Source organism: Trachypithecus francoisi, unplaced genomic scaffold, assembly GCF_009764315.1.
Source record: "Trachypithecus francoisi isolate TF-2019V2 unplaced genomic scaffold, Tfra_2.0 Lachesis_group9, whole genome shotgun sequence".
Lineage (NCBI taxonomy): Eukaryota > Metazoa > Chordata > Mammalia > Primates > Cercopithecidae > Trachypithecus > Trachypithecus francoisi.
In genome coordinates, this window is record NW_022681474.1 from 63653816 (window position 1) to 63666837 (window position 13022).

At 37.6% G+C, this 13022-nt stretch overlaps 1 protein-coding gene across 1 annotated transcript in view; it reads left to right on the forward strand.

The window, feature by feature from the left end:
• The window catches only part of KIF5B (kinesin family member 5B), a 48788-nt gene that overhangs the window by 15681 nt on the left and 20085 nt on the right, over positions 1 to 13022 (forward strand). Inside the window, exons 3-14 of the mRNA XM_033209705.1 lie at positions 1162 to 1235; positions 2187 to 2291; positions 2800 to 2848; positions 3397 to 3452; positions 4046 to 4133; positions 4282 to 4406; positions 5612 to 5716; positions 6020 to 6165; positions 6836 to 6984; positions 7669 to 7862; positions 9532 to 9600; positions 11268 to 11474. Of these exons, the coding sequence (XP_033065596.1) occupies positions 1162 to 1235; positions 2187 to 2291; positions 2800 to 2848; positions 3397 to 3452; positions 4046 to 4133; positions 4282 to 4406; positions 5612 to 5716; positions 6020 to 6165; positions 6836 to 6984; positions 7669 to 7862; positions 9532 to 9600; positions 11268 to 11474 (1367 nt within the window). The remainder of the gene's footprint in view (positions 1 to 1161; positions 1236 to 2186; positions 2292 to 2799; positions 2849 to 3396; positions 3453 to 4045; positions 4134 to 4281; positions 4407 to 5611; positions 5717 to 6019; positions 6166 to 6835; positions 6985 to 7668; positions 7863 to 9531; positions 9601 to 11267; positions 11475 to 13022) is intronic.

The window sequence follows — 13022 nt, forward strand, 5'->3', positions numbered from 1 at the left end:
CGAGACGGGCGGATCACGAGGTCAGGAGATCGAGACCCTCCTGGCTAACACGGTGAAACCCCGTCTCTACTAAAAAATACAAAAAACTAGCCGGGCGAGGTGGCGGGCGCCTGTAGCCCCAGCTACTCAGGAGGCTGAGGCAGGAGAATGGCTTAAACCCGGGAGGCGGAGCTTGCAGTTAGCTGAGATCTGGCCACTGCACTCCAGCCTGGGCGACAGAGAGAGACTCTGTCTCAAAAAAAAAAAAAAAAAAAGAAATTTACCATTGTTATATATTTATAACATATATATATAACACACATATATATAACATTTTTATAACATATATATGTTATATATTTCCTTTAATGTCTTTATAAATCCTTTATGTACTAAACTTTGATGGAGTCTTTCATATTAGCAGAAAGAAAATCTGAATCTTTCTTGCCACTCTTTCCACAAATAATTTTGGTAGTTTTTTTGAGACAGAGTCTCACTCTGTCACCCAGGCTGGAGTGCAGTGGCTCCATCAAAGCTCACTGCAACCTCCTTCTCCTGGGTTCAAGCGATTCTTGTGCCTTAGTCTCTCGAGTTGCTAAAATTACAGGCACGTACCATCACATCCAGCTAAAGTTTTTTTTTTTTTTTGAGATGGCGTCTCACTCTGTCACGCAGACTGGAGTGCAGTGGCTCAATTCCAGCTCACTGCCACCTCTGCCTGCCTGGTTCAAGCAATTCTCCTGCCTCAGCCTCCCGAGTAGCTGGGACAACAGGTGTGCGCCACCAAGCCCGGCTAATTTTTTTGTATTTTTAGTAGAGACAGGGTCTTACCGTGCTGACCAGGCTTGAACTCTTGACCTCGTGATCTGCCTGCCTTGGCCTCCCAAAGTGCTGGGATTACAGGAGTGAGTTACTGCACCCAGCCACTCCCACAAATATTTTATTGTACAGAATTTAGTATGCAAGGATTAGAAAGAGGGTGTGTGTGTGTCTTTGTGTGTCTTTTAGGGTCTTTTATACCTCACTGAGAATAAACATCTGACATTTCCCTGTAACATTCTTTAAGTAACTTCTTTTTTAACCTTTTCTCTACCCTATCATCTTGTAGTTTAAGTAATTTCTTATGAATCTTTCTTAAGGAAAAAAATCCCCTGAATTATAAAGTCTCTTATTTTCTCATAGATGTACTTGAAGGATATAATGGAACAATATTTGCATATGGACAGACATCCTCTGGGAAGACACACACAATGGAGGTAACATTTTATAATCTGTGCTTAGATGTAATTTGCAATACATACAGCATTCATTCATTATTTGTGATACTATTTCACCATGCATAGACATTTTAATTTACTCTTTATTGCCTTTTCTCATACTAATAATATGCATGTAACATCATTGTTGGAATCTAATCAGTTCCTGAATTTAAATAGTAAGGGATACCTGTATTTGAGATTATATTTGAGATTGTTTTATCAGTTAGCATATCCATAAAATAATGAACATTTTAGACAAGAATTTTCTATCACCCTGTTATATGGGAAATTTTGAATGCTTATATGTTGTTGATTCTATTTAGTGTAAATAACTTTTTCCTGTTCTCCTTGGCTCCTCCTTCCTCAAAATACCTCTTACTCTTCTGATAAGAATGTTGCCATAATTATCAGTGCTGCTGTTAATAATAGATGTGGACCCACTATAGCTTTGCTTCTAGAAAACAGCCTGTGATTTTCTGCCACTGCTAAAGAGCATCTGTTTTTATCATTTATTTGACTGTACTATATTAAGTAAATGCTGCTTTTAGTGTGATTGATATTATTGATTTTCATATCATAGAGAACAAGGATATCCTAGTATTTGCATGAATTTGCCTTGAAGCAGGAGGAGCAATGTAGAATTATATGGAAAGAAACTAAAATCTTTTTGATTATGTTCATTTTACAATGAACATTTTTACAAGCATGGATAATCTAAATCTAGTGATTAAATGAAGTGTTAAGATCTGTTGGTAACCCATGTGGTTGATGTGTACAGTACTATGTATATGTGTAATAGTTGAATTGGATTTTTTAGGTATTTACAGAGCCGTTTCCACAAAACACAGTTCCCATCCTTTCTTGACTGTAAGTTGTAGATTGAAACTCATTGTTTTTACTTCATGTTTTATAATTTGTCTAAGAAGTCTAGTTTTGTTTTTTGTTTAGGGTAAACTTCATGATCCAGAAGGCATGGGAATTATTCCAAGAATAGTGCAAGATATTTTTAATTATATTTACTCCATGGATGAAAATTTGGAATTTCATATTAAGGTAAATTCCTTGAGGAATGTTTGTATTTTATTTTACAGCAGGAATACTGTTCTTAAAAAAAAGTAAATGCTAGTTTCTTTAAAGTAATTTTAAAAATTATTTTTATGGAAAGGCATAGTTGAAAGATCATTCAGGTTAGTAAACTTGGCTTCTTGTTCATCTGCCATTAGATGAACAGGAATGTTAACTAACTTAAATAATTAAGTCTTTAGCCTCTTACATGAAATAAAGGAGGTGGTTTTACTGCAGAACTCGAAAGTTCCTACTACACAAAACTATTCTAATTCATTTTAGATGAAGATAATGTAAATTATGTCCAGTGGGAAGACTGCTTAAATAACTAAGCTAATTTGGTTAATTTATATCTTCCCATTAGAATGTGAACTATGGCTGGTATGTTAATAACTGTTCTCCTAGTCTAAACAGTGCCTAGCACTCAGACCTCAATATGTGAGTAAGTTATTATATAATTTCGGTTGATTGATGTTTTTTTAAATTTGCCCTTTAGGTTTCATATTTTGAAATATATTTGGATAAGATAAGGGACCTATTAGATGGTAAGTTAAATTCTTGCTAGTTAATCAGTTTTAAATAGCATCTGTTAATTCCTTTTTAATAGTAGACACGAGACTATTTCTTTGTAATTTCTATGGAAATAGAATTTTTTTTTCTTCTAAAGTTTTAGTTGAATACCTCTAAATAGAATAACTTGTTTAAAGCGATGTTTATGGGTACTTCTTAAGTAGTAATTAGAGCACTGGACTGGGAGTTACATAATCTGAGCCCTGAGTTCTAGTCTTCTGTCAGCTCTCAATTAGATACGTTGTCCTTAGGCAAACCATTGAACCACTCCCGGTTAATGTTCTTGTTTATAAAATGTGGGTGGTATAGGTTGGAGTGGTCCTAAAATTCTGTATTGTTACATTGGTTTCTGTTTAGATCTCCTACTGTATCTGTAAGGTCTGCTTTAGAGCAATGTTTTAGTATTTTTTTTTGGAGTTCAACTATTGCTGTTAAGCTGCTCAGAGAAGCCTATCAATTGAATTATTTCACATCCAGTGTTAGTTTTAGGAGAACGTTGCTAATATTTATTTTTCTTTTTCAGTTTCAAAGACCAACCTTTCAGTTCATGAAGACAAAAACCGAGTTCCCTATGTAAAGGTATTTATAGTACAATTGTCTAGAAAAACCCTGTAATGCTTTTTTTTTTTGAGACAGTCTCACTCTGTCTCCCAGGCTGGAGTGCAGTGGTGCAATCTTGGCTCACTGCAACCTCTGCCTTCCAGGTTCAAGCAATTCTCCTGCCTCAGCCTCCTGAGTAGCTGAGATTACAGGCATGTGCCACCACGCCCAGCAAATTTTTGTAGTTTTAGTAGAGACGGGATTTCACCATGTTTGCCAGACTGGTCTCAAACTCCTGATCTCCTGATCCACCTGCCTCTGCCTCCCAAATTGCTGGGATTACAGGCATTTGAGCCACTGTGCCTGGCAGCTCCTGTAATACATTTTTAAAGGATATTAATTTTATTTATTTATTTATTATACGGAGTCTCGCTGTGTTGCTCAGGCTGGAGTGCAGTGGCTCACTGCAACCTCCACCTCCCAGGCTCAAGCAATTCTTCTGCCTCAGGCTCCCAAGTAGCTAGGATTGCAGGCATCTACCACTGCACCCGGCTAATTTTTGTATTTTTATTAGAGACACGGTTTCACCATGTTGGCCAGACATTAATGTCTTTTTAAAAATTATTTCACAGGGGTGCACAGAGCGTTTTGTATGTAGTCCAGATGAAGTTATGGATACCATAGATGAAGGAAAATCCAACAGACATGTAGCAGTTACAAGTAAGTAGAAAATAATACCGGTTAGGATTTAAAACCAGCTTAAAATAGCCTTATCCAGGTGATTAATTATAAGATTGTTATAAGATTTCTTTAGGGAAATTGTTAAGAGGAAATCATGTTTATTTATATTTGTGTAATTTCCTTGCAGATATGAATGAACATAGCTCTAGGAGTCACAGTATATTTCTTATTAATGTAAAACAAGAGAACACACAAACGGAACAAAAGCTGAGTGGAAAACTTTATCTGGTTGATTTAGCTGGTAGTGAAAAGGTAAAGTCTTCATGTATTTTGATAAATATTTAAGCATCCTTGTAAACTTTAGTTTGAATTGGGAGTTATGCAGGATTCATTGTCGCATCTTGAAAACTTATCAAATTGGATTTGGTAACCAGAGATTTGTAACTGCTGATACCATTGCTTTATGATGACATCAACTGAATAATCAGTTCCAAGTTACTGTTGTTTGACCATAGTCTAGTTCAACTCATAAATAGTTTCTGTGACTTAAGATGTGTATTTTATCCATGTTGGCAGTGGGGTCCCTATTAAAACTGGTAACTGTCCATTAGTCTTTTCTGGTTTGGTTGGACTTGCTTCTTTCCTTTGGATGATTATTTCATTATTATAATTCTATACAGTCTGATTCTAGTCTATATCAAATTAAGTTTGTTATAATAGGGACCTCTGTGACCATTTTTGCTGTTGTGCTAATTTTGTTTCTTCTGCTTAGAATGATACATCTGTTCTGTTCTGTTGTGAAGTCTTATATACATCTTTCAAAGATTATCTAATGTTGAGAATTCTCGTAAGCTGTTTCTTCAGCCAACATTGCTAATTTATTGTTCTGACCTATCTTTAACATAGATATTAGCTGGGCGTGGTGGTGCCCGCCTGTAATCCCAGCTACTGGGGAGGCTGAGGCAGGAGAATTGCTTGAACCCGGGAGGCGGAGGTTGCAGTGAGCTGGAATTGAGCCACTGCACTCCAGCCTAGGTGACAGAGTGAGACTCAGTCTCAAAAAAAATAAAAGCCACACAACATACATATTTAGATACTTTATGGGTTTTTTTTTTTTAGAAGAAGCAGGTTTGCTTATATAGTGAGTTTAAACTCAGTCTCTGTTTTCTAATAGTTACAACATCAACATTATGCATTAGCCAGTTTTAGAAGGTTCGTCTTTTCTAATGTAGCAAAGGGGACTAACAGATTAATGAACTACAAATTTACATTTAAAGCGGTTATTTTCAAGAGTACCTACAAACTACAGATAAAATTTGATGTCTCTCTAATCAAACTCTTAAGAGTAGTACTCAAGAAATGGTGGTACCTAAGAGTAAATGCTTGGCAAATAAGATCATGAAGCTTTTCATGTTCTTTTTTCTTTTTTACTGGTTATTGATGACCTATGAAAATTTTAGAAAATTTATAGAAAATTTTTGTAATTTTGTTTCATTCTTTTGAAATCTTATGTATAGGTTAGTAAAACTGGAGCTGAAGGTGCTGTGCTGGATGAAGCTAAAAACATCAACAAGTCACTTTCTGCTCTTGGAAATGTCATTTCTGCTTTGGCTGAGGGTAGTGTGAGTATACTTGTCTTCTAGCTCCCTGTTACCTTATGGGGCATTATTTAAATATAGGTGTATATGTGTGCATGGGTGTGTGAGAGAGAGAGAGAGAGAGAGATTCACTGTGTTTGAATCAGTATGTGTAAGTTAGTTGTCTTTTAGGAGTTTATAATATTGTATGTATATCCTAGTTCACATTTTAATATCAAATAGTTAACTGAAATAACCTTTTAATTTATTTAAAGTAGCATATTTTTATAACATTTTATTGTACAGGAACCCACTGGTCTTGTTTTCTTTCTTTGTTTTTGTATGCAGACGTATGTTCCATATCGAGATAGTAAAATGACAAGAATCCTTCAAGATTCATTAGGTGGCAACTGTAGAACCACTATTGTAATTTGCTGCTCTCCATCATCATACAATGAATCTGAAACAAAATCTACACTCTTATTTGGCCAAAGGTTTGTTGTTAAGAAAGTACAAAACCTAAATGTAGGTTTTGTTTATAAAACGTAGGAAAATGTGAGCTGTTATTCCAACCTGTACATATTGTTTTGTGCTAGACACACTCAGTTTGAATTGATGACAGATAAAACAAGGTGGGTCTGTTTTTGATACTGCTTGGTTTAAGTTTTAGTACACATTAAAGTCAGATGTAATTTTAGTCAAATTTATGTGACAAGCTGTAATTTGGTATTAAAGAAAATAAGCATTTGACTCAAATAATGACGTAAAAGCCTGGCAAACATAATCCTGTGTTAGGCCTGTAGACATGCATGACAGGTTAACATCTATATGAGATGATTAGAAAATCAGTAATGATGATTCTGTCTTTGACTTTCAACAGTAATTTCTTAATTCAGCCTTGCAAACAAATTAGAAAAATACAGGTCTTTGTCTTTTATTTTTAGTGGTTTGTTGATTTTTTTTTTTAAGCTATTGATGGATTTTGGAGCAGACTCAAATTTAGTTGGGTTGTAAATAACCTCATAGGTTGTGGCTTTTAGTATTTAGTCTAAGAGATTACTAGACAAGAATAAATTTCTTAGCCACATATACATATATTCCATATAGATAAAATTAAAAATAATTTCAGTCTCATCCCTTTTTTCCTCCATTTACATCTCTTAGGGCCAAAACAATTAAGAACACAGTTTGTGTCAATGTGGAATTAACTGCAGAACAGTGGAAAAAGAAGTATGAAAAAGAAAAAGAAAAAAATAAGATCCTGCGGAACACCATTCAGTGGCTTGAAAATGAACTCAACAGATGGCGTAATGGTAATAACTTAAGAATTTGTCATCTTAAGTTTGTTAAATACAGATTTAGAGCATAGAAACGTAGAAATAGTTCAGCAAAATCAGTAAGTGACTAGATCAAGAAATTTAATAGACATCGAAATAATTTTTAAAAATCTAATAGAAATCCTGGAGCTGAAAAATAAAATGAGCAAAATGCAGTAGAGACCATCAGTAGTAGAATTAACCAGAAGAAAGCATCTGAACTTGAAGACAGATTATTTGAAAATAACACAGTCAGAGAATAAAAAGTTTAAAAGAACGACACTGAGTGCAATGGCTTACGCCTGTAATCCCAGCACTTTGGGAAGCTGAGGTAGGCAGGGCACCTGAGGTCAGGAGTTAGAGACCAGCCTGGCCAACATGATGAAACCCCATCTCAACTGAAAATACCAAAATTAGCCTGGCATGGTGCCGGGCAGCTGTAATCCCAGCTAATGAGAAGTCTGAGGCAATAGAATTGCTTGAACCCTGAAGGCAGAGGTTGCAGTGAGCCTAGATTGCACCACTGTACTCCAGCCAGGGTGACAGATTGAGACTCCGTCTCCAAAAAAAAAAAAAATTTTTTTTAAAGAAATGAAATTGGAATTAGTTTTAGACATGTCGTTTCTTATTAACCACTTTATCACTTTTATTTATAATATAATATAACCACTTTTATTTTAGGGGAGACGGTGCCTATTGATGAACAGTTTGACAAAGAGAAAGCCAACTTGGAAGCTTTCACAGTGGATAAAGATATTGCTATTACCAATGATAAACCAGCAACCACAATTGGAGTTATGGGAAATTTTACTGATGCTGAAAGAAGAAAGTGTGAAGAAGAAATTGCCAAATTATACAAACAGCTTGATGACAAGGTAGGTATTTCTGGATTTAGGTCTGTTTTATATTAGGATACTATTGACATGAGTGTTTTTATTTTCTGATTTTTCGTATTTTAGTGCTGTGGGCATTTAGGATCTTTATACATATTCCTTGATTTCTGTTAATCTTGTAAAAATTATTAACAAAATAAGTCATAATTTCAATTTCTATGTGGAAACTGTATGAGGGTATATTTTTTTTCCCCCTTTTTAAGCTGAAAGAATTTTATAAGGCAGCAGCCCCCAACCTTATTGGCACCAGGGACTGGTTTCAGGGAAGACAATTTTTCCATGGACCAGGGTGGGAGAGATGGTTTTGGGATGAAACTTCCACCTTGGATTATCAGGCGTTAGATTCTCATAAGGAACCTGTAACCTAGATCTCTTGCATGCACAGTTCATAATAGAGTTTGCACTCTTAATGATATTCTAATGCCGCTGATCTGTCAGAAGGCGGAGCTTAAGTGGCAACGCTTGCTGCTCACCTCCTGCTGTGCGTCCCAGGTCCTAACAGGCTTCCAGTACTGCTCTGTGGCCTGGGAACTTGGGGATCCCTGTTCTAACAAAAATTTGGCATTGGGTCATTGGGAGCCTTAATGATACCAACTGTTAGAATCAGGGCTCTGAAGGTTCCAATAAAAGATGATGTAAGAGATTAAGGGAAACACAATAGAGTGGAAATAATATCTTCCTGCTTTGCATATAGAAGTAAAGTCAATAGTATGAATAATAGCAAATTAAGAACATAAGAATGGAAAGCAAGAACAAGAGCAGTAAAGAAATTAGACTGGGTGCGGTGGCTCAAGCCCGTAATCCCAGCACTCTGGGAGGCTGAGACGGGTGGATCACGAGATCAGGAGATCGAGACCATCCTGGCTAACACGGTGAAACCCCATCTCTACTAAAAAAGTACAAAAAACTAGCGGGGTGTGGTGGCGGGCACCTGTAGTCCCAGCTACTCGGGAGGCTGAGGCAGGAGAATGGCGTGAACCCGGGAGGCTGAGCTTGCAGTGAGCTGAGATCCGGCCATTGCACTCCAGCCTGGGCGACAGAGCAAGACTCCATCTCAAAAAAAAAAAAAAAGAGAGAGAAGAAATTTTTTTTTTTTTTTTTTTGGAGACGGAGTCTCACGCTGTCGCCCAGGCTGGAGCGCAGTGGTGCAATCTCAGCTCACTGCAAGCTCCGCCTCCCGGGTTCATGCCATTCTCCTGCCTCAGCCTCCTGAGTAGCTGGGATTACAGGCGCCCGCCACCACGCCCAGCTAATTTTTGTGTATTTAGTCGAGACAGGGTTTCACCATGTTCACCAGGCTGGTCTTGAACTTCTGACCTCAGGTGATCCACCCGCCTCAGCCTCCCTAAGTGCTGGGATTACAGGCGTGAGCCACCACGCCCGGCTGAAAATATTTTTTTTTAAGTTGATTTTTTAATGTGTTTTAAGCAGAGATGGCAGATTCGAAGTACATGACCGTTATAAGTATTGATAATTGAAAGAAATTCCTTTTGTTTTGCCATTTTCTTAAAAGACATTAAAATAAGCAATGTTGAATTTGGAGAAATGGTTTTGAATATTTCTGGGGGAGTAGTAATCTTATAACCTGTATTGGGAAACAGCTAGAACCAGGTGTTAACTACTTGGTTAACTGGATACTTCAAAATTCTAGGATGAAGAAATTAACCAGCAAAGTCAATTGGTAGAGAAACTGAAGACGCAAATGTTGGATCAGGAAGAGGTGAGTTGAGTACCTTTTATATTGCTTCCAGAAAAGCTTTATAGTTTTGGTTTCTTTAATAGTTGTATAATTTTGGGTATGACTTTGTCTTTAATAGTTGTATAATTTTGGGTATGACTCTCTTTGTGGGAATAAGAATGTCACATGGATAAAATGAGTTTTTACTCATTCGTCATATCTACCCACATAAAATCTGTTGTTCATTTCTGCCATCGTTTTTTTCATCCTGGTTTTTGACTTTTCTCTTCTTGTCACCTACTTTGGATTCTCATTTTACCTTCTCACTTAGCAGAGCAGGGGGATAATTGAAAAGCAGTCCTTTAAAATTTTTTTGTGGGAGTGGTGTGTAGGGTGAAGACAAAGACTGCTTCAGTAAGAAGGAGATGCTCTCCGTCGGTGAACTTAATCCTGGTCAGATCATCTTTCTTTTTTTTTTTTTTTGAGACGGAGTCTCGCTCTGTCGCCCAGGCTGGAGTGCTGTGGCTGGATCTCAGCTCACTGCAAGCTCCGCCTCCCGGGTTTGCGCCATTCTCCTGCCTCAGCCTCCCGAGTAGCTGGGACTACAGGCGCCGCCACCTCGCCCAGCTAGTTTTTTTTTGTATTTTTAGTAGAGACGGGGTTTCACCATGTTAGCCAGGATGGCAGATCATCTTTCAACTATAGCATTTTGTGTTTAAACTATAGCATTATTCCTCTAAGGGGCACTATTGACATTTTGCATTGAATAATTTATGTTTTTCTGTCCTTTGCATTATAGGACATTAAGCATTCCTGGTCCCTACTCCTAAATGCCATTAGCATTCTACCCTATTATTAACACTCGCACAGATTTCCAGTTATCCCTACAGGAGAGCCACTAATGTGGATGATTGTGGTGTTCTCCTAACCAGTCTCTTTGTGTCCTTGCAGTTCAGATTTTGTGCTGATACCAGGTTTTGTTTTTGTTTTTGATACGAAGTCTCGCTCTTGTCCCCCAGGCTGGAGTGCAGTGGCGTGATCTCAGCTCACTGCAACCTCCGCCTCCCGGGTTCAAGTGATTCTCCTGCTTCAGCCTCCCGAGTAGCTGGGATTACAGGTGCCCGCCAGCACGCCTGGCTAATATTTTTGTATTTTTAGTAGAGACAGGGTCTCACCATGTTGGCCAGGCTGGTCTCAAACTCCTGACCTCGTGATCTGTCCTCCTCGGCCTCCCAAGGTGCTGGGATTATAGGCGTGAGCCACCCCGCTTGCCCCAAATCTAAATTTTTAAGCAACTCTTGTAGAATGCTGTTTTCCTCTATTACATTAATTTGCATGTGACTGCAATCAATCTCTCATAGCCAACTTCTCCATGTATACCCTTTCCTGTATTACTAAGCACTTTATCTGTCCTGTCCGTCTCCTATGGTTCTTACCTTCTATCTTGTATTGCACTTATTCATGTACCTATCTTCTCTTCTACTGTGTTCCTTAAACATACAGTCTTTGATTTTCTTTCTGCCTTGCAGCATCCAGCACAGTGCTTGCACATAGTTGACATTTAGTAAATCTGTTTAATGAATAAATGTTGCCACACTGAATACCATCCATATTTCACTCCATTTGTTCTTGGCAAATGGTGAAGCTTCATGGGTGTTTTTTAAAACCTGCATACTTTTGGGGAAAATAAATTATTTTCTGTCCTGTAGCTTTTGGCATCTACCAGAAGGGATCAAGACAATATGCAAGCTGAGCTGAATCGCCTTCAAGCGGAAAATGATGCCTCTAAAGAAGAAGTGAAAGAAGTTTTACAGGCCCTAGAAGAACTTGCTGTCAATTATGATCAGAAGTCTCAGGAAGTTGAAGACAAAACTAAGGAATATGAATTGCTTAGTGATGAACTGAATCAGAAATCGGTAGGATATAGTTTTGTTTTCTTTTTTAATGCTTTAGTACAAGTATTCTTAACTTAAAAACTACTCGAGTAACTTACTTCTATGTAAGTCAAATATCGATAACATCAATTTTCTTTTTTTTTTGAGACGGAGTTTCGCTCTGTGGCCCAGGCTGGAGTGCAGTGGCCAGATCTCAGCTCACTGCAAGCTCCACCTCTCAGGTTTACGCCATTCTCCTGCCTCAGCCTCCCGAGTAGCTGGGACTACAGGCGCCCGCCACCTCGCCCGGCTAGTTTTTTTTTTGTATTTTTTAGTAGAGACGGGGTTTCACCGTGTTAGCCAGGATGGTCTCGATCTCCTGACCTCGTGATCCACCCGTCTCGGCCTCCCAAAGTGCTGGGATTACAGGCTTGAGCCACCGCGCCTGGCCCATAACATCAATTTTCAAGGACTCGGGTTTCAACTTCCATTCTTTCTGTATATGAAGCCTTAGAGGTGGAGAAAGACAGTTATCTTAGTTCCTAAGGTCTGTTAATATCTAATTTAAATGCTATTTTAAAGGATGTTTGCTACTCCTAATGTTTATTTTTTAAAATTTAGTATATAGCATGTAGAACCTAATGTTATTACTAATGTTAAAGGAAAAATAATTTAAAGCTCCTAGTTGCCCAGTAAAGTTCCTAGATGATTGTTCAAACAATAAATTAAATATGCAATACAAATTAAAATGCTATTTAATCAACTATGTGAATTATTTGGAATAGATGTGAGGATATGTAACTTAATACAATTTATGTTTTATTTACTGTTATATTTCCACTACCTGGAGCAGTGCCTTCTTAGCACAGTGTAGTTGTGGTTCCCCAATAGATGGAGATTTTTACTTGCTAAAAATTGATACAGGACAGACATCGCCAGCCTCCAACAGTGATGGCAGAAATAATATCTGTGATTGTTTCAACATCATCATGAAGGAGCTGTTTTGTGATTTTGTTGTGGTTAATGCTAGCTTCTTGTTTAGAAATCAGCATCTAGAGTTGCACTCAGGACCCGTGTCCACCACTTATTTCCCCACTCACATTAGCTTGTGTAGAAGAAAGCAGTCAACAGTACAAAATAACACTTTTAAAAGGTTTCCTGCGCCCCATGAGTTCCTTTTCTCTTTTTAATCTACAAGTTACATTTAGCTTCAAGTTAACATTCAGTACTGTAGAGATCCAAGACACCATTATAACTAACTCTTACTGAGTTGCATTATTAACAAAGCTAATTGTTGTATGAAAGAATAACAGGAGTTTCTTACAACTCTGAAAGGTGGTCCTTGGCCACTGATTTTGGTCTTTAAGACAGCTATATTTATGTTTCACTTGTGGAGCTGAAATCTGTCAGCATTACATTGATAATAGGAGTTAGAAATCCCTAGTGTTTAGCATCTATTTATATGCTTAGACAGTGTTGCTGTTCAGTTGTTAGAGAAAATGGTAATTTAAACAATTATGGTAGAAGCATGCTATATTATACGACTTGCAAGATAATTGATATCATATTGTAGATTAACCTGGGTGGATA